This window comes from Mollisia scopiformis, assembly GCF_001500285.1.
Source record: "Mollisia scopiformis unplaced genomic scaffold LY89scaffold_28, whole genome shotgun sequence".
NCBI classification, from domain to species: Eukaryota; Fungi; Ascomycota; class Leotiomycetes; order Helotiales; family Mollisiaceae; genus Mollisia; species Mollisia scopiformis.
Window position 1 is genome coordinate 691,258 of NW_017263608.1, and position 20,724 is coordinate 711,981.

The 20,724-nt window shown below is 47.4% G+C and overlaps 7 protein-coding genes across 7 annotated transcripts; 3 read left to right on the top strand and 4 right to left on the bottom strand.

The window, feature by feature from the left end:
* Window positions 1-224: 224 nt before the first annotated feature.
* Window positions 225-3,008, top strand: LY89DRAFT_690202 (alpha/beta-hydrolase). The gene is made up of 5 exons (XM_018216051.1): window positions 225-356; window positions 423-600; window positions 669-748; window positions 794-1,185; window positions 1,234-3,008. The coding sequence occupies exons 2-5, from the start codon at window positions 566-568 to the stop codon at window positions 2,644-2,646; spliced, it is 1,920 nt and encodes a 639-aa protein (XP_018064144.1). The 5' UTR covers window positions 225-356; window positions 423-565; the 3' UTR covers window positions 2,647-3,008.
* A 374-nt stretch (window positions 3,009-3,382) lies between these two features.
* LY89DRAFT_788043 (FAD-linked oxidase-like protein) lies at window positions 3,383-5,555 on the bottom strand. Its single transcript, XM_018223129.1, has 3 exons — window positions 5,099-5,555; window positions 4,749-4,965; window positions 3,383-4,702 (listed from the first exon to the last, which is right to left on the bottom strand). Exons 1-3 carry the CDS (start codon window positions 5,501-5,503, stop codon window positions 3,567-3,569), a joined length of 1,758 nt encoding a protein of 585 aa, XP_018064145.1. The 5' UTR covers window positions 5,504-5,555; the 3' UTR covers window positions 3,383-3,566.
* A 1,729-nt stretch (window positions 5,556-7,284) lies between these two features.
* On the top strand, window positions 7,285-10,398 carry LY89DRAFT_711067 (uncharacterized protein; the record flags this gene model as incomplete). The annotated part of the gene is made up of 6 exons (XM_018217881.1): window positions 7,285-7,395; window positions 7,451-7,814; window positions 7,867-7,984; window positions 8,037-8,104; window positions 8,188-8,481; window positions 10,055-10,398. 6 exons carry the CDS (start codon window positions 7,285-7,287, stop codon window positions 10,204-10,206), a joined length of 1,107 nt encoding a protein of 368 aa, XP_018064146.1. The 3' UTR covers window positions 10,207-10,398.
* A 343-nt stretch (window positions 10,399-10,741) lies between these two features.
* LY89DRAFT_690204 (uncharacterized protein) lies at window positions 10,742-12,101 on the top strand. The gene has a single exon (XM_018216052.1). It carries the CDS (start codon window positions 11,166-11,168, stop codon window positions 11,781-11,783), a length of 618 nt encoding a protein of 205 aa, XP_018064147.1. The 5' UTR covers window positions 10,742-11,165; the 3' UTR covers window positions 11,784-12,101.
* A 1,289-nt stretch (window positions 12,102-13,390) lies between these two features.
* Window positions 13,391-14,022, bottom strand: LY89DRAFT_761537 (uncharacterized protein; the record flags this gene model as incomplete). Its single annotated transcript, XM_018221550.1, has 2 exons — window positions 13,840-14,022; window positions 13,391-13,787 (listed from the first exon to the last, which is right to left on the bottom strand). Exons 1-2 carry the CDS (start codon window positions 13,860-13,862, stop codon window positions 13,391-13,393), a joined length of 420 nt encoding a protein of 139 aa, XP_018064148.1. The 5' UTR covers window positions 13,863-14,022.
* Window positions 13,902-15,610, bottom strand: LY89DRAFT_597817 (uncharacterized protein; the record flags this gene model as incomplete). Its single annotated transcript, XM_018209996.1, has 2 exons — window positions 13,902-15,042; window positions 15,090-15,610. 2 exons carry the CDS (start codon window positions 15,608-15,610, stop codon window positions 13,902-13,904), a joined length of 1,662 nt encoding a protein of 553 aa, XP_018064149.1.
* Window positions 15,611-18,572: 2,962 nt separating this feature from the next.
* LY89DRAFT_690205 (MFS general substrate transporter) lies at window positions 18,573-20,601 on the bottom strand. The gene is made up of 4 exons (XM_018216053.1): window positions 20,267-20,601; window positions 20,148-20,203; window positions 19,933-20,091; window positions 18,573-19,872 (listed from the first exon to the last, which is right to left on the bottom strand). The coding sequence occupies exons 1-4, from the start codon at window positions 20,339-20,341 to the stop codon at window positions 18,723-18,725; spliced, it is 1,440 nt and encodes a 479-aa protein (XP_018064150.1). The 5' UTR covers window positions 20,342-20,601; the 3' UTR covers window positions 18,573-18,722.
* Window positions 20,602-20,724: the final 123 nt, after the last annotated feature.

The window sequence follows — 20,724 nt, forward strand, 5'->3', positions numbered from 1 at the left end:
ATAATGTTGGAGGAGGAGAAGCAAGTGGCGCGATGCTCAGGTCGTTGAAAACACGTGAAGCTCTTTTTTGTGAGCAGGGATGCAAGACGCGGGCGTCGCGCTCCACCTTGCCGCTCCTGGAGCAGAAGAGCTCTGGGTATCTGCTATCCATACTTCATTTCCCTCACGAATTGTATATTCGGTGATGCTTTTTTTACCTAAATTAATTGCTGGATTCATTTTTTTGTAGGCGGTGAATTTATCGGTACTGGTACTTCCTGCAAGAAGGCTGGGGACGAAAGCTCTCCACGTATTTCTGCGGTGAGGAAAGGTACAGCGATGAAGTGGGTTTCTTGCATGTGACATCAGTGGCGAAGGTATGCGACTCGTCTTTGCGACAATGTTGGGCGGCGACAATGAACGATACTGACTGGAGATTGAAGTATAGAAATCCATGGTCAATATCAAGAAGTTGCTCCCATTCAATTGCTGCCACGTCTAGAGGGTCGGGCGCACACGTTGAGAAGCTGTCTGCCTGGCAACCTGTACATATCTGCTTCATTCTTTGTATATTCGGATCGAAACAATGGCGCCCATACCCTTTCTTGGCCGTTTGAACATGTAAGCAAATCTTATATCTGCCTGCGCAGATCCTTAGGTAAATGACAATGCGCTGATATGTTTGGTAGAGCGGAATACATCGCCCTGGTGGGCTCTTTCTTTCTTGTAGGATTGGAGGCAGTAATTAGGATACTTACACTTGCGCTACGTATGTACCTTACACTCTTGAATGGAATTATACTGATGATCATAGCTTCCACGGTAATAACCCTATTTTATCGAGCTTCGAGACGATTGTTCAATCGATTCACCTCCCCGGCGGCGAAGAAGTCGGAACATAAGAAGAGTAACATCTCGACCTCGATACGGAATGCTTCCGATTTCGTTGATCTCTGCGCATTATTTGGATACTATGCGGAGGAACATGTAGTGCAGACTGGGGATGGATATCTGCTGGGATTACACAGGTTGGCATGGAGGAAAGGAGAAGAAGAGCAGAAAGTCAATCATGGGAAGGATAGCATAAAGAAGGCCGTAGTCTACATGCATCATGGACTGTTGATGAACAGTGAAGTCTGGGTATGCTTGACCGAGGAAGAAAGATGCTTGCCGTTTAGGTTGGTAGAGAAGGGATACGATGTCTGGGTAAGCATCAACAAGTCACATATTAGTCAAATGGCTGACCAAGAATAGCTAGGAAACAATAGGGGCAACAAGTACTCCAAGAAGTCGATACACCACTCGCCGACGGATCTACCATTCTGGGACTTCTCAATGGATGAGTTTGCCTTCCACGATATCCCCGACAGCATCGCATATATCTTGGACACGACCTCAGCACCATCATTATCTTACATAGGATTTTCTCAAGGAACAGCTCAAGCTTTTGCAACTCTTGCAATACATCCCAAGTTGAACGATAGAGTCAATGTCTTTATCGCTCTAGCACCAGCTATGTCGCCTGCCGGCCTGTCGAATGGCATTGTAGATGCTCTCGTCAAAGCATCGCCACAAGTCCTCTTCCTCCTTTTCGGACGCCGCTCGATCCTAAGCTCAGCAACCATGTGGCAGTCGATCCTCTATCCACCAATATTTGTCCGTACCATCGACATCGGACTCTCATTTTTATTTGGCTGGCACGCAAAAAATATTTCCACAAGCCAGAAGCTAGCGGCGTATCCACATTTGTACTCATTTACCAGCACCAAGAGCGTAGTCCACTGGTTCCAGATCATCAGAACCAAGAGTTTCCAAATGTTCGACGACGATGTCCAACCCGTCATGCCCCTCAGCAGTGTCAGCAAATACACCAAAGTCGCCAAATTCCCTACCCGGAACATCAAGACACCTATTGTCCTTGTCTACGGGGGTAGCGATTCACTGGTCGATATCGAGGTCATGCTCAAGGAGCTTCCTTCTCACACGGTAGCCACCGAGATTCCCCACTATGAACATCTGGATTTCCTATGGGCTCGAGAAGTTGACACGTTAGTCTTCCCGCACGTGTTCGACGCCCTGGAAAACTTTTGCAGCACAGAACATTCCCAAGAAGAGTATGCGCGCTACAGAAGCGCAAGACACGCATCTATAAAAGCTGGTATGGAACGACCTGCCCTGCTCATGCAAGGCTATCCGAGCGATGAGGACGTTTCCGCATCAGCTGGTAGTTATGCCGAAGCTGCTAGCGTCCCACCGGGAGACGGAGCAGATGCATTAGCCAGGAGGAGAAATGGGACAGCAACAGGAATCTCGTTCCCGAGCCCGAACGCGAGGAAGAGAGCCAGGATACAAGGCGACTGGGACGATTCTTCCGAAGGAGGAGGGTCATCACCTATAAATCCCAGGCATATTAGGACGGTGACGATTAATAATGGAGATATCAATGGTATTGCCAATGGAAGGAGTAGCCCGACAACAAGTAAGACCCCGAGAAGAGAGAGTATCGGCAGTAATATCAGTATTTCTGAGAAAATGACCGGTGGAAAGGGCATTACATTAGGGGCAGGGAAGGCGGTCAGTGCTGTTTCGCAAGGCGTTACAGTGGGAAACATGGCGGGCAGCTCGGATGATGCGCCAGAACGAAAGAGTAAGAAAGGGAAGAAGTGATATAATATTTGTAATGAGTAGATTTACCACACTTTGAAAGCGATTCAATCTTCCTGAAGGGGACGGACATTGAAAATGGAGTTGAGGTGCATATATTGGCACGATCTAGGTTAAGGCCTGCAATCTGCAGTCTGCAGGAAAGAGTTCTGATATGTGTACAGACCAAATATACCACACTTTGATAGCAATTTGATGATCCTGAATTAGACGGATATTGAGTGTAGTTTAAACGCAGACTTTGGCATGAAGTATACGGTCTGCACAAGAGGCTTGTGATATTTGTAATAAGTAGATATACCACACTTTAATAACAGCTAGGTATTCCTGAAGTGGACGGACATTGAGGCTGTAGCTTAAGATGCGGACTCTGGCACAATTTAGCTTAAGTTATAATTTGTACGAAAAACTTATGTATTTGTAATGAGTAGACTTACCGCACTTTGATAGCGACTTGATGTTCCTCAACAGGACGGACATCAAAATTGCAGTTTACAGTGCAGATTTTGATGTGTGTTCTAGCTTGAGATATACGGCTTATATAAGAACCCTGTAAGGGGGGTTCACCAGAAGTGGCTATGGCCAGGGAACAAGTAATTTGTTGGATTGGCAGAAGCTAAACTAGTCACGCACCACGTGGCCATGGCCACCGTGACAAGACTTATATATGTTTGTAACAAGTAGATATACCACACTTTGAAAGTGATTTGATGTTCCTCAACAAGACAGACATTATAAAGTTGCAATTTACGGTGCACATTTTGGTGTGCGGTCTAGCCTGAGATATATGGTATGCACGAAAGACTTGCAACCATACCGAGGAGTTCTTCAAGCAATTTCCTCATTCTTGAAGACATACCTAGGTACGTAGGTACCTCTGACTATGCTATCTCGATCAAATGCCCTATACCGCAGATAGCAGTCTACCGGGACAAGGAAGATTCTGCCGTAAGTCTCCATGCCTGTTTGTTGTAGGTAGCAGGCCACACACCATTTTTACCAGGAGCTAAGATACCATTAGGATCCAAAGCATTCTTAATCTTCTCATTCAACTTCATTTGAGCATTGTCGTTGAAGTTATACGTCTCAGCAATCTGGTCCATCAACGCAAGATGCGTTCTATACTCTCCCCAACCGTGAGCAGCACAGTCGTCAATAAGCTGTCGGATAAGCTTGTGGACACGCTCCTTCTGCCCAGCATCATTGCGGTTGAAAACAAGACACACGATGTGATGCATCTCCCGCATACCGATTGTGAAAGTAGCGATGAAGTCAAATCCGGCTTCGATGACTCGCTTCTTCGTGATGGAATATTGCAAAGTAGCGTCTTCGCCAGAGATCTTGGAGATGGGAGAGAAGAAAAGATGGGCTCCATTTGGAAGCCAGTCAACCCATTTCAACTCATCGAATGTTGGTATACCCTGCAAAGTCTTCGCACGGATATGCAATACTGCGTTCTTGTCCGGAACATCTTCTGGAAGGAAGAACTTGGCACCTTCAATTGAGCCGAAAGTCTGCTTCACGACTTGCCACATGACATCTTGAATGGGCTTTGGGCCATACAGGGCTCCATAAAAGTTCCAACGACCGAGATTGAGCTTTTTGGCAATTGCATCAATTTCCTCGTCGGTAAGAGGCTTGTCGCTCGAGCTGTACGAAGCCTTCGTACCGAGGACAGCTGCATCAAGAAGAACGTGACGGATACTTGGGACGTTCTGAAGAACCATAGCAAGACGGAGCTCACGAATGATATCAACGACCTTGGGTAGATCGCTATCCTTGGGGAAGGTAATGAGATATGGCTGGTATCCTCCAGGATTCACCATGAGCCAGATACCCATCTTAGTCACGACACCCAAATTGCTCTGCGTGAAGATGCCATCGTTGTATGGTCCGAAGCCATAGTTGAAGAGTTGCCAGCACTTATTTCCGGGCTGCTGATCAAGAGTTCCTCCCTCCACATGAGGTTGAGTTGGGTCTGGCATGGCACCCATGCCTGTTCGAAGGAGTTCTCCGCTGGGCAAGACAACCTCCATGCCGCAATGCATCATGAAATGATCTGACTGGTCAGTGTTTATCCCCGCAAGGATAAAGATGTAACATACCTCCATACGGGGTGTAGCCAACTCCACGCTCAATCGCATTTCCTAGGACCGATCCACCTCCAAGATCAGGAGTATCAATCCATAACTTCTGGTCCAGCTTCTTCTCCACCAAGTAGGCATAGAGATCCGCATATGTCACTCCAGGCTCAACCAAAGCATACGCACCACTTTCGTTGACCTCGATGACTTTGTTCATGTTCCGACCCATGTCCAGGCCCTAGTCCACGGATCGAATTAGTTATTGTACCATACTTCTTCGAGACGGCCTCATGGAAGCAAGTGTAATGGCAAAGGCGCTAGAAGAAGTTCCTTTGGTATAGCAACATGGAGCAAAACTTGAGCAGACTTACAATACTTCCAGGAACACGAGGTGCCGAACCACCATATCCTACATTACGCCCAACCGAGAATGGCCAGACCGGGATGCCATACTCGTTGCACAATTTCATGATAGCTTGTACCTCGCTAACTTTGCGAGGTGCAATCACAGCAGATGCAACGAAATAGTCTTTGTCGAACACATGAAACATATCATGCGCCTTTGAAGGGTCGGTATAATGTTCTTTGGTGAGCTCATCCTTATTGTTGATGACAGTAACGTTCTCCTCCCCAACTATCTCAACAGCTTTCTTGATGTACTCTTTGAAGTCCTCTGAGCTGGTTCCAGGTGGAAGAGCGATTGGATCAGCAGCATTCTTCTTCGATGAGTCGTTTGGTACTCGGTACAGAACCTTCTCAACCCGGGTCGATGCCATATTCGATTTTGATGAATGGTTCAAGGTTATGAAACAAATGCACTTGTCAAAGATGCAGATTGTCAGAATCTGGGCCCGAGTCGATTAAGCATCTTTTCAATTGTCTCTCTTGAATTAGTCGCGACCGCGGTGCAATCCCGCGGTAACGGGACCATGCATGTATGGCCGAGATGGCCTCATGAAAGCAGTACAGTACCCTACACCGTAATCCTAATTGTGGGGATTGGACAACTACTAGCTTGGCATTCACAGGCCAAATGCGTACGACACAGGACGCAACACAACAAACATGATCGTCAGTGGCGGAAAGTGGAGCCGAGACACTGCTGGCAGTTCGATGCAGCATTGAGGGCCCCGTTGACTTAAAATCGTTCGATGCAGAGGGAAGGAAGACCTTCACGGCACATGTAAGGGGCAGATAAGGAGTTAGTAGGAAGAAGATTCGATTTTGTATCAGACCTTCCTCCGTCTCGAAGACATGCAAAGATTGCATTTCGTTCTCTGCCTCTAGTCTGCCAATATTGGTTTTGAACGCACACTGATTATTATTGGGCAATTGGAAAGTTCCAAACTCTAACTTTAGCATGGCTGGGGTCTCTTCGGGGAGGAGAAGCTACCCCGGACATTTCGCCGTTGGTGTGCTTCCTGACAAGCCATCCGCGAGTCAGACTTGTACATGACCCCACTTCTCCCCCCTCGATTTTATGGATCTCCCGCGGCAGCTACGGAAGTCGGGGAATTGGCTCAATGAGTTGTTTTGACCGTTCTGATAGACCGAATTTGGCGTATGGTTTGATGATCACCAACGCTCAGACTGGCGATCTGCAGTTATCTATGACCCAAAACGTCCAAGACTCCCGTGAACATCATGCGATTCTACATTTCTACTTATCTTGTCGAAATGGTGAGTGCCACTCTGAACTGTGGAACCTAAGAGTTTCATAGTCCATGTGTCGAGAACGAAACTTCCGCGTTAGGGCTCGGGAGTAGCCATCCAGCTAATCTCTACACATGCAGTAACTCTTGGCCTGTCTTGTCAACGTCCTTTACGCCGTTTTCGTAGAGAACCCCGGCGGGAACACGCAGCCGAGGACCCATGAGCGGATCCTTTCCGTTGTCAGATGTCTGGTGTTGCGTGTACCATTCTCTTGGGTTCGTCTTCAAGATCTTGATACGTCTGGTTGGCAGTCGACCGCTTCATGAATGGAACTGAATCTTCAGTTCTTACTATCCTCTGTCTTGCAATTTCGTCTGGGAGATTCAAATTCGTTGAACGGTTCTCTTGAAATGTCTACGAAGCCAAGTCTGTGCTTTGCAGAGATTTCAAACTCAACTGATCCTTCGCTTGCTGGTCTTGGAAACTCTGTTTTGACCTGGGACCCTTGTGTTTTGAGTAATTTAAGTGCGTTTCCTGCGCTCAATACGGTATACAGGGGTACACGCAGGTACCGAGGAGCGTAAACTGCGAGAAGAAAATCCCTTTTCGAACCCTGGGAGTCGTTTAATACTCATCATGCATTAACCAACAGATCATTTCTTTTTACAGCAACTATGAACCTCTCCGATCTGTGAATGGGATAGACAAACTTCTCCTTTCTAGTATGGTGATCCCTTTCGCTACCCGAGACTTGAGTTTATGAAATACCGCAGCTGGGACGCTCTTTTGTTGTCAGGTGCTTCTTGTTGAGTTTTTCCCATCAAACTTTCTTTCGGTACTCGTGCAGGTCATTCGTTTCGCCATGTCGTACTTTGGAAGTAACGGCCCTCTTGTAGTCGCAGTGATGTGGACAGAAACAATCGTGGCATTGTTATTCGTTCTCGCACGGCTATACACAAGGGTAAGAATCGTGCGAAATATTGGTTGGGATGACCATCTCATTAGTATATCGATGGTAGGTCTTGTTCATGTTTCGATTAATTTGCTACAAAGACTAACAAACTCCAAAGTTCCTCTTCCTTGGATATACCATTCTTATCACGATAGCAGCAACAGACGGATTCGGAAGCCATCTTACAGATCTCGGCCTTCCGCAAGCGGTCAAAGCCATCAAGTGGGAAATAGCCGGACAAACCTTCAACATTGCGGCGATTGGTACGAGCAAGAGCTCAGTTGCCGTCTTTTTGTTGCGAATCGTCACCAGCAAGAGTCATATTTGGATCTTGTGGTTTTGCATCGCCAGCACATCCTTCGTCTGCGCGTCTTGTATCGTGTTCATGTACACGCAATGCACTCCTCTGGAGTCCATCTTCAATCCCACATTACCACATGTTTGTTACTTGAACTTCACTGTTAATGCTATTTTCTCTGGAAGTAAGTGAACCTGTATCACGACCTAGATGTACCTGATAGCTAATTTTATTAGGCTATACGGCGGCCATGGACTTTGTACTGGCTATTTTCCCTTGGTTCGTTCTGTGGAAACTAAACATGAAGCGTAAAGAGCGCCTGACAATCGCTTTGGGCCTCTCACTTGGTGTGTTGTACGTTGTTCAAGCCCTCTAACTGCTCGACCTGTTTCTGACTACTTTACAGCGCAGGAATTTGTGGAGTCATTCGAGCAGTTGAACTGCAAGGAATATCCGGGAAAGCGGACTATACATGTAAGCAATCTCGTGTTCTCACTGACACCTCTCGCCATTTCCGCATTCGCAACAATTGCTCTCTACTAACCACCCATATCCAGACCTCACCCTCCCCCTCATCCTCTGGGGCTCCACCGAACTCCTAATCTGCATCGTCTGCGCCTCCGTCCCCATCCTCCGGCCCCTCTACAAACAAGTCCGCGGCGTCCACTCCTCCAACACGCCCTACGAACTGGGCAACACGCCCTCCCGCCAGCTCGACACCGGCGGCAAGGATTTCGAGTCGACTGCCAAAGCCAGTCGCGAAGGGATTGTAACTAGAGCTGAGGGCAATACGACGATGTTTATGGGCGGCACGCAGTATAATTCGAGCGATGAGGAGATTTTACAGGGTGGTGGGTTTGGAGGTGTGGGGACGTTTGATAATAAGAAGTCGATTCATAAGACGATGCAGATTGATGTTATTTATCAGTAAGAAGGAGGGATGGCTGGTGTTGGGGTCTTTTGAGAGTGTAGATAAAGTAACAACTGAGCTGTACAAAATAGTGGTAGATGTAGTATACGCATAAGCATAATCAGGCGTACAAAATGGGACACGTCGACAATCCTTCGGTACGGTGCGCAAATATTGCAGTGAATCCACATGGGGCGCGAACAGCGCGAATAGTCGTTACTTCGAACACAGAACCATCGGTCTACCGATTTCCATTCTGCACTTTCAGATGGCTCCAATTGAGTTTGACGACTAAAACTCGATCATTTATTGCGCCGACTTCTCAAAGTGAGGCTTCCTTTGCAACTCAGACGTGGTCAATGTTGAGCCATCCATCGTCTATTCTCGTTCGCAGCATCCTCGATGATCGGTACCAGAAAGATATGTGCTTCACCATTTAAAGGCGGATACTCTGAGATCAGAGAGAACATGGCCCCTTACAGAATCCTGTGGAGAAATATGAGTTACTTCATGCGATGACTTCGGGTTTCATTTATCTTATAGCGCCGGTAATAGGCAGCAGGTATAACCTAGACTGTAGTATGAGGTGGAGGTACCTCGGATACAACCGTGGATTTTCAATCAGTGTTCAAAACCTCAGAAAGATCTGGTTGGAACCCAAATTTCCGTTCTTTTCAGAGCCTGGACGATGGCCAACTACTCAGTAGATGCCAAAACCTTGAAATCGGGTGGAGAATCCACCCGAGACTACATTTATCAACGTAATAGGCAGAAGAGAAATTTCTCTGAATTACTCGCAATCCAACAAACACCTCTTAGATGATCTTCTCGTCTGAAATTGGGACTCTGGGATGACCGGAGGGTTGAAGTTTATACTTCAGCATCAGCTTTGAACAGAGAGCCCATCGTTGATGTCATCCGTATAAAAATCATTTATCGCTTTGACGACTTAGCATGCTCAATTGATATTGCTACCATTTTTTCCGCTTCGCTTCTGGGGTGAAAAGGGGGTGGATCACTAAGCGAGTTTCGTTTTTTCTTGTGGATTTTACAGAGGGGGGATGAAAGCACTCTATTGATAGATTACTAGGAATTTTGACAAATAGATATCATTCCGGGTTTAAGCTTCCGATCCCATGACCAAGGTTCTGGTCAAATAAATAGTGATCGCGATGCGCGACTCTCAAGGCAGAGGATTTTGCCCCTATCTAAACGCGTATCTAAGCGAAGGGGGTTTCGACACGCCGAGGTTTTTGTTATTCTTCTAAAGAGCAAAAGTCGTTGACGTCCTGTACATGCTAGAACACTCGGCTACAGATACCATTGAGATTGTAGAGTCATGAATGGAGATGGTAAATAATTGAATATATGCCATTGAATGATTCCCAAAGGGCCTAGGAAAACTTGTCTTCTCAGCTCGAATAGAGCTCCATGTTCATGGCAAGTTTACTCATTCTTACCCGCATGCCTCTCAAGAAAGTATATCCATAGCTCTTGAATGAACAAAGTTGAAGTATTCCCTCCCCAACGTATGCATATTTCCCTCCAGTGTGCGAGTCCACAACCACTGTCCGTGAGACAAAGGAATCTACCTGTGACGTTCACCCATCAGCCACATTTTGATTCGTTTGCCAAGAACGGAGCTGCAAGTAAGGTTCCGTTCTAACTACATCGTTCATCAATCAACAAGGAAAACCAGGCTTTCCTACGGAATGACCGAAATAGTTGGAATTGCTGAGAAGAGTGACTCGGTGGTTGTGGCTGTGTGCGGACATGCAGGACGCAAAGCAAAAAACTTGATGGTACTCTCAAGTTCTATCAGAGCATTTTGGTCGGCAGAGTTCTCGTGATTCGGTTCTAACCAGGAAAGTACATCTTGCGAGAGAGCTAATGTTAACCATAAACTATAAGGCTGGATAACTCCCGTCGGAAAAAGAAGGTATTTTCACGTGACTCGATGCACACTTCTCACATCTCACTTGTTACCAGAAGCTCGTAGAACGCTCGACCCTTTTCTGGTTTATTCTGCGATCGACAAAAGAGTGTCTATATCTTCCTGCATTACGTCTTTCCCAGTTCGTTCAAAGCATCTTCGTGTTTTCAAAGTTTCACCCCGGTCTTATGTCAGGATCTGCACAAAATCGATCTAACCCCATTCAGATGATTGACTCATCTCTACCACGCTAAAACCTGCACCCAGCCGTGCGCCCACTTACTCAGCCCATTCCAACCGAGCATAAAAGCCTCCTCCTCCACCATCCTTTTTCTCAGGCAAACACACAGTTGCTTTCCAAAGCACTTCAACTGCATTTTGCAGTTCACTTCTTCTCTTCTCTTCTCTTCTTCAAGGGATACATATACGGGTCAATTGGCCCGTAGACCAGCATTTCATCATGCCAGCAGCAGGAGCATCAAGCGCCGCAGCATGCAGACAGACCGTCATCGTATTCCGATGCAGCCAACGACTTACTCTATTCAAACCTCCATGGTCAGCAACTGGACTTCTCTAATTATTACTATCAAGACTTCAATTCAATTGGCCTCGATTCAGAGGCTCTTCTCGGGTTCCCTTCAACTTCCTCGCCCCTGTTGGACCCCGCACTCTCTTTCACTTCTTCACCATATATGTCGACTCTGCCATCCTTACCAATCGATCAATCGACCGACTGGATGGGCAATCCCGCACCCAGCATCAACACTTGGTCCTCCTGGGGCCCCGGCTCCAATGAGCCCGTCTTCGGGGACATGATGTCCCAAGGCTCAATGAGAAACGCCTCCTTCATGGACCACCAACCCGCTCCTTCATCGCAACCTTTCTTCACTCAACCAATCTCAAACTCTAGCCCTGAACTCAGTCAAATAGAGCCACGCTCAAATCCTCGATCTGACGTATCATCTGTCTCAAATGGCTCTCCCGAGACTCGTTCACTCGATGATGACTTACTTGCCCTCGACACCATCAACCCCAAAAATTCACCGTCTTCCAAGTCCCCCGCCAACCGAGTCTCTCCACCCTCAGACCACTCATCTAAAGTCAAGAAACGCACGCTCAACACCCTAGCTGCTCGACGCTATCGACAGAAACGCGTCGACCAGATGCAAGGGTTAGAGACTGTGTTGAAAGACACGGAATCTGAACGAGACGAGCTGAAAATCAAGGTCGCCAGATTGGAAGCCGAGGTGGAGGTTCTGAGACGGCTGATCGAATCTGGGAACAGTAATTCCTCGTCAGAGAAAAGTTAGCATGGCATTCTGATGATTTTCTTTCGGGTATTATGATAGAAGGGGTGAGAGCAATGTTCGGACGATGTCGGTTGCTGGTCATCAAGGATTTCAGATCGGCAAAATAAGGATTTTCTTCATTGAGCTCTGTAGGATGGATGGGACTTGGGAGGACTGGGATATTTCTTACTTTCACTTCTTTTCTTTCCATTTTCATCTGGGGGAGTTTATTTAGATTTTTCTTCCTTGCTTTCTTCCCTGTATCTACATTTCAATTTTCTCTCTTCAATATATATATATATATATACTACAATCACCACCACCATCATTCCCCTCACCATCCTCCTCACAATGAGTCGAAACCTCTCCCTCCTATTTCCTACCCTTCCTCTCTCTAGACCCAAGAGATAGCTCGTGTACCATTCCACCAGAATGAGTCGAAATGATACTTCACATCTCCGTCCATGATCTAAACGCGTATCATCAACCCGCGAAACACTACCCTCGTCCCGCAGGTTGCGCAATGGCTGGATTTGGCAAGGCGCAGCATGAGCGAGCATGAGTCATTTTTCATCATTTCTTGGCATTGACGCGCGATCCCCACTTCCCCTGAAAATTAGTCGAAGCTTGCCAAATGGTGCGCAGCGAGCTAGAGTAGGGCTAGAACGTTCGTAAGTAAGTAAGCAATGCGAACTCTTTGTTGTTGCTTAAGTAGTTTTCGTGGCTGTTATTTCATAGCTCGTGCACGTGGTGTGTGTGGTAACTTCACCTGCAGAGATCCAGATTGGCTTCTCTATGAGGATCCGAGAAATTAAATTACTACAGAATCAGTACCCTTGTATCTTGAAAGGAATGAAAGCAATAACAACATATGAATCAAGATTACGAGAGTCCAAGTCTGATTTGGAGCAGATTCAAGTCTGGCCTAACTCCAATCCAACCAAAAAAAAAAAAAGGCTTAAATCTCAATTTCTCCAAGTTCAACTTGCGATTTTAGCTTAATTAAGTGGCAATAACATCCTACGCAAAGGAATTCAAAATGTTATTGAATCCAAGTCTAATTCGATTAAGAAGTGCTTACATTTGACATGGACTTGGACTCGCCTAACCTTGAGATGAATCTTGCTAACATTCCAGCCGAGGCCCAGTGCTCGCAGCCACAGCCTAAGTCGGTGGACATCATGAAGACAGAAAGTTATTTGTTAGGCCTTACGTTCATCTAAGCTTAACTACTAGTTGTCGAGCTTCCAGATGTCTCCTTTTGCGACTGCGTTCAACCACAAAATCTTCTGGGTGAGAAAAATATTAGCTATAGTCGAGATAATTAGGATGAGAACTTCACGGGATTGTGGGCTTCAACGTTTAGAACAGAAGTCTTAAGGATTAAGATTCAACGTGGAAATGCAGCACCTGGGGTCAAACGAGGTCGATATCAGAATAGGCTTTTTCCTAATCCTATCTCACCCACGCGAGCCTAGTCTCATATCCACCAATTCCTCAACCCGTCAAGCCCGCCCAAAACCCCCCATATATCCAAAAACGAAATTTCTCAAACCCTTTAAACCTATCCAATACTCCCCGACACCAACACCAACCCAACCCAGCCTTCTCAACATCACCCACCCCTCTTAAACATACCTCCCACCCCTCCTAACCCCCACAACCCCCTCCTCCCTCCCAAACCCCACATGCTCCACCCCTTCCCCTCCATTCCCCCCATCCCCACCACCCAACCCACCAAACCTCAACCTCACACCCCCAAACCGCTCATCCCGTGGCAGTGCCCCCAGCGATTTCCCCCTCGCCAACTCATCCAACTCCCTATTCCTCGTCGTCGCCACGATCGACGAGAACGCCGTGCTATGAATAACGCCATTGAGATGAAAAGCGTAGAGACCGAGGGCGACGCCTAGAATAGCGAAGAGGAGGGCCAGGCCGTAGGAGAGGAGGAGCGGGGAGGGGTTGTAGTGGTAGACGTTGCGGGTTGGGAGGAAGGTGATTTCTACTATTGTTGAGTTTGGGGACCTTCTTGGGTTAATACGTGTGTGGGGTGGTGAATGGGGAGAGGGGAACGCACAGGAGTTCAGAGGCGCTCAGCATGCTGATTGTTATATTTGTAGCGAGGTCCTCGATAGCGCGCTATAGGGTCCCATTGCGGCATTTCCAAGGAGCTGGTTTGAATCCTCCTTCAAATGTAGCGTTCATTCGACCCACAGGCATAGTGGTAGCGTTTGAGTCCGGGTCTACATAAGTTTGGTTGACGATCACTGGATGGAGATTGAAGGAGCTCAGAGTAAAGTCGTCGCACGTCTCTAAGCCGGTATTGATGATCCTACTTGAGGTGTCCCATATTTGCCAGTCCAGAGCCTTTGTTAAGACTGAGACTGCGTCTACTGTCAGGTTACCACTCAACATACTCGTCAGCGAAGTGTAGACAGCCACATATGGAAACATTCCCAAATTGGTAGGTAGTATCGGCCCAGCAGAAGTATACTCGGGAAGTCCGTAGATCGGAACGAATAAGGGTTCGAATTCCTGAAGATCTCCGTAAGTGATAGTCTGATCTCCATTGCTGAAGTCAAAATATACGTCCCGTGTGCCGTTCCCAAGTGTACACACAAAGCTAGTCTCGGAAGTTTGCACAAAAAGTTGTCTCGGGACCATTTGCGCAGTAAAATTGTACACCGAAGAGTTTGCGATGGGTTTACTGCCATGGGCCATGTAGCCGTAACTGTCCAGAAAGTCTGGAGGTATTGGAACGACCCAATCATTATAGATGTCTGCGTTGACATAATCGTAAGATCTGTCAGGTTGCCAATCAGCCGCCATTGTCAAGTCAAAAGCTGAAAAGAAGAGCATGACAGGAGCTGTGTCATTGACGGATATGTTAATGGGCATGGAACCTTGGGTGGTCTCGCTGTATATCCCGCCTTCAACCAACAAGTTATTGTAGAAGTTGAAGAATATCAACTCGCTACTGTTAGCAGGCTCGCATTGAATGTATGGACCCCGAATAGGCATCATGTATGATGAATTGATCGCGGGCGGATCGAGTGGAAGTAGGTCCATTGTCTCCGCAACTTGTGCAGTCTTCGTAAGGACTAAGGACGTTGGGGTCTGCCAGTCTGCACCGCCACTGAAATTGTAAAACAAAGGGTCTGGTAGCCAAGAATCAGAGGTCCAGTTCAGGCTCGGCATTGATCTATTCTGTTTCTCTTTGACAATCCCGGGAACGACAGTGAGTGTTCCAGGTGGAAGAACACCTGCCAAAGCCATGATCCTGAATAGTTCAGCATTTCTCCCGCATACATTGACCATTCAACATACCAGCAAGCAAGTGCTAACAGGACAGTCACAGGTGCCTTGCGCATGATCTCAAGGCTGAAGAAGCTTGTCGGATCGGAAGTAAGAGAAAAGATACGGTCTAGATTCGCAACACTGAACGCTCTCCCTCGTACCGTCGACCAAAGATACTGATCATACGCTCGAATATTTGCAGTATGGAACATAGCCACCACCAACACCGCAAAGATATTACCAATGTTGTGTGCCCACTGCTGCTTTGAATTTGTACCAGCGAGCTGTCCATGAAGAGCCGAATAGAATGCATGATGACTGACAGCTAATACGAGTCCACCTAGTGCGAACAGTAGCATGTATGTTGGTTGCTTCTGCCACTTGACGCCCCATTTCACAAATTCGTGATGGTCCGTCAATTGTTCGATGTGTACATTGAAGGATGCTTTTTTCTCGGACCCAGACGAGGGACTCTCTATAGGAGAAATTATGTCTCCTACATTGTGCGAGATGTCTGAGGCAGGCCGTTGCCCAGATGAGGGACTCTCCATAGGAGAAACTGCATCTCCTACATTTTCGGAGACGTCTGAGGCAGGCCGTTGAGTTTCTATCTGCTCGGACATTGCAATGGCTTAGAGAATAAGTTCACAGACAGGACAAATTGACCTTATCGAACAAACGAAAGTAGGTCGTCATGACAAATGGCATTTGAGATGTGCCGCAGACCACCAACTTTTCGTTTCAGTGGTCGTCGACAAATAGATTTTGTAAATATATTGCGCCGTACCGCCTCTTGACTGCCGCCGGGCGGTAGCGGGAGGAACCCGCTTACATTTACCCTATCGGCTGTAATAATGATTGGCCCTAATCTACTGAGAGGAAAACTAGCCCCTAACCTCCTACATAATCTATTTTTTGCGAGATAACAAAGTTCGAAGAATGCTGAGTCATTGATTGAGCCAAGAAGCAGTCCACTTCGCTTAATATAGAAATCGCTGTGTTCCATTGATAAAAATAATTTTCTGGCGTCAATAAGTACCTAGGTATGAACGCAGGTTCAGGTAGGGAAGCTGGGAGCTGCAGAGGATGTTTATACAGGAGCGAATTCCACCGAAATGGCTCGGGTTCTGAAAATAAAACATGCAACGTCGTCGAACGTCCTAAAGCAGAATCGAAGACTCTGATCTGCTCTGAATTTTGAAGCTCCACTACTGCGCCAATGAAAGCGCATTGGGCCTGTTGGACGGAATGGATTAAAAAGGGAATCCATGCAAAATCACCGCACAAGAAACAAGAACACACTGAATTTATGACGCAGCAGAGATCGAGACACAAATATGATGCGAAAATAGCAAGTTGATTGTCTTGGGAGTCACTTGACTAGCGTCTTCTCTTAGAGGGGTTCAAGGCAGAAACGAATCAAGCACCAACGTCTGAGGACAAGCCAGTCGTCAACGTCAGAGTTTCTAATATACAAATCTATTCTCTCCAGAGGGAACGTATGGTATCGTTTGACTTCTTGTGTCGGACTCCACTTCAACGAGTTTTTCTGGACACTGAGTTGGGCCGCCAATATCCTCATCGATACCGTTTGAACTTTGAAAGAATCAAACTTCCGAGCGTGGTTGAGATAACGAATTCTATGAAAGGAGTAAGTCGATAGAGTGGCGCGAAGGAACTTCTCATCGAGTAACTGTGATAGCATCACTCCCGGAATCTTAGGTCCGCTTCGATGTGAAAACTCTCAAGCTGGATTCGAATTCTCTCTTGTAATCTCTCGACAGTAGCAGGTTCGTCGTCGTCGAAAGATATGTCGTTTCTGTAATAAGTCATGGCGTGTCGGGTATCGAGTATTACGATTTTGCTCAAATGGTTAAAGTGGTTATGGAAGTCTTGAAGAAATGACCTCTGGGACCATTCCAGGTTCCAATGTTCACAATCAGAACAGTCGTGATAGGTCCTATAGAGGTGAATCAGAATCAGAGGTAACGATATTTTGTAACAAGAAATGCTTACCAATTGTCTGGGATGAATGGCCAATGCTCATCGCAAAAGCTGAAACTGACCGCAAGCTTCTTAATCTTCTGCGTTGTGCTCTTTGATAAGGGAATTGTCCATGGTGGTAGACACCCGAAATCTCGGGAAATTACATCACACTCCAGAAACAACATGTCCCGCTGGTAAGAAAACAACTTGAGACATTCATGGTCGTGTTGTTCCAGTTTTATAAACTCGTATCCCTGACGCTTCATCTCTGCCCGGATCTCCTGGCATACCCACTGCAGAGACATAGCATCTCTACAGAGGCTCCTATGTTTCCATTCCCACCCTCCTTCGCTCACGTTACATGAATGGCCCAAAACGTAACGAGCCTGCCCATGGCGCCAACTATACAGCAGGCTTATAAGGCGTGGTGGCGGCATCGCGAATCCTAAGATTCTGGCTCGGAGGTCGCGCTGCAGGAATGGGAAGAAATGAAAGGTATCCGATCCCGCTTCCATATATGGCAGAACATGACGCTGAACCCGCGGCGTAACTTCTGCGACTGATTCAAACGTAGCTTCTGTCGGAATTGGCGCAGGAAATCTTCTTCGATGTCTGCGAAACCTTCGGGATTCGCGCATCTCGAGATCGTCGTCATCCCAAATCGCATCTAGAAGTGCGAGTTCCATCTCGATTCTTCGGTTTCGATACAGTTGGGAAGATCCTGCTTCTACTTGATGATGGATTTTGTGCGATGGCCGAAAAACGCTCTGTTCGAAGAATTTGGAAAGTATGATATGGAACGATGAAACGTAGTGAGATTGACAACTTAAACACGACTTGCAGTACCGCGCGTGGAAAAGAATATCACAATGGTAAGTGGGATAAGAGATGGTGATGTTGATGAAACAAAACTGGTCGATGGTCGATGATCAAGATTGCAGTAATCATAGATACCGAAAGTGCTTCGGCCAGTTGCAACTTCCTATTTCGACAAGTAAACCAGGTATCATCTGCGAAAAAGGAAAATGACTGCCGATTGTGCTCCCAAGTCATGATACGCTCATAAATTCGTTCATGCCATCCATAGTTTCAAAGGACAGAGGTCTCGACGGCCAATAACCAGCAAGAAAATGAAAACCAACCAAAATACACTCACCTTTCCGTACAAAAATGCAACTTTTCCATCCCAATACGACCCGGAGATGCTTTGCCGTGTTGATCCGCCGAGTTACAACTATCTTGAGTGCCATTGACTTCAACGGGTGAAAAATTGCTGAGCGGGTAGCAATTCAACAAAGCTACAATGCAATCGTAGATTGCTCTCGGATACGAGAATCCAGCTATTCTAGCCATGGTTTAAGCTTCTCTGTACCATGTCCAAAGGAAGATACTAAATCAGAAACTCACCTCCAAACACCGAGTCCCCCTACCCCTAGCAGACTCACCCCATTACAATACAAAACAAAGCCAAAAGGCATTCGTCAAAAAGTCTACATTTTTAACCCTTGGCTGAGTACTTTTATACTTCCTCCCTTCCCCTTACAAATATATACAAAACACCCCACCGCCCCAACCCAACGCAACCCAGCCCAACCATCCAGTCCATTCATTTATACCCAGCCCATAATCAATACAAAAACCCAAACGCTACCATTGTACAATAAACACCCCTCCTACTCACAGCTCAACCTCCCCCGTCCCCTTAACATCCCCAACCCTCTTCCCCTCCAACCCCCTCGGCGTCTTCAACCCGAAGAAAACAACCATACTCACAGCCAGGACACCCATCCCACCACACGTGTACGCGAATTCGCGGCCCGCCCACCAATACACGCTCGTGAACAGCAACGGACCGATACCTCTGCCCAACTGGCCCCAACTGCGGAGATTACCGAGCTTACCACCCCGCTCATCTTCTCCGGCTTCGAAACTACTTAGTGCATTCAGGCCCGTGACGACTGTTGCAGTTGTGACGGCGAGGAGGGTGCTTGCTGCGTAGAGGCCTCCTACTGTGTTGATCTTCGCCAGCAGGAAGAGGGCTAGGAGACAAGAAACCACACCGATCCTAACAGAAAGGAGGGGTGGGAGCCGTCGCGTTACGCCGCCTTGCAGCAGAGAGGCTACGAGACCCATGAATCCTAGCAATCTCCCATTTCGCGCGGAGTTGTATCCGAATAAATCGTATGTCATGAACGGGAGCGAGAATTCCATGCCAGAAAAGAATAGGATGAAACCCAGATGCGTGAGATTAAGCAAGAAATGCGAGTTCGTGCGAACATATTTCTTCCCCGGGATAGTAGCCGACTCAGACGAAACCATCTTAGCCTGGGTCTGCGACCTCGTCGTCGGCTTCGTAGCCCCATTCGTCGCCGCCGGGACACCCCTCGCCTTCGCCTCCGCAACCTTACTCGGCAGCGTCTCGGGCAGACACAGATACAGATACACGGTCTCGGTGACGATCAAGAACAAACTAAACCCCGCCGCAGTCGCAAACGGATTCGCCTTGACGGAACTAATCGTACTAAGCCACGCCCCCAGCGCGGGCCCGAATGTAAAGCTGATGCTGAAACATATACCCACCAGCGCCATCGTGGAGCCGCGCTGCTTCTCGTCCGAGATATCGGTCGCGATGGCGATGGCCAGCTGGACGTTACCTTCGGACAGCCCGCCGACGATGCGGGATAGTAGGAAGGTGCGGAAGTCGGAGGCGAGGAACCAGAGCAGGACGCTGAGGATGTTGCCCGCCATGCTGAAGAGGAGGGCGGTACGGCGGCCGTAGCGGTCCGAGAGGGTGCCGATGATGGGTGAGGCGATTGCTTGGAGGAGTCTGTTTGTTTTCTTTGTCAGATGAAAGTCTGGTTATGTATATAGACGTTAAGCAACGTACGAGAATAAGCTCCCTAAAGCTCCACCTAGTAGCACAATATCATATCTCGAGTCAATCGGTCGCGCGAACGAGGCCTTGTATGCATTGAGGTAGGTAAGGATATGCGCAAGCAGAGAAGGCGATTTCGTCACAGAACTGAACTGGATTGGTGCTTCGAGACTATCATCACAACCATCAGCAGATTGCCCAAACCAGCGGATTGATTGTATACGCACTCCCTATAGTATGCCAGCAGCGACGGGAAAAGAGGTAATATAAACGTGAAGCTAATCTGCGCACCATCATCAATCAGTTCATGATGCACAAAGAAAGAGAGAGGATGAGGTGAGCATACCAAGTCTAGCAGCAGAGATATAAACACCACCCTCAACACCTTCTTCCTCGTCGCCGGATCTACAGGCGCTGCCATATTCTGTCTCTCTCCCTCTCTCTTGTTGTTCTACTCTCGTCCAAAAAAAAAGTCGCCGTTCCCAAAGCAAGCTCCAAATGTCCTCTTCTCCACCCAAAAATATCTCAAACTGCCTCTTTCCTCTCTTTCCCTCAGAAAGAATTGTCGACCTGCGAAAGAGTAGTAGTAAAGCAACGCAAGTCAATTAAGCAGCAGAAAAGACAGAACAAGAACACCGTGTCGTTTTGTCGTTTCGATGGTCGCTCGTTCTTTCTCCACCCATACGTCGTCTGAAGCTCGTACGCAACGCCTCGGCCCCGCTTAAACAACACCCCGATGATCCCGGCCCGGATGCGGACTAGGGTTCACGACCCAAGATTCCAAAGGGTTTAGACGGGGGTGCA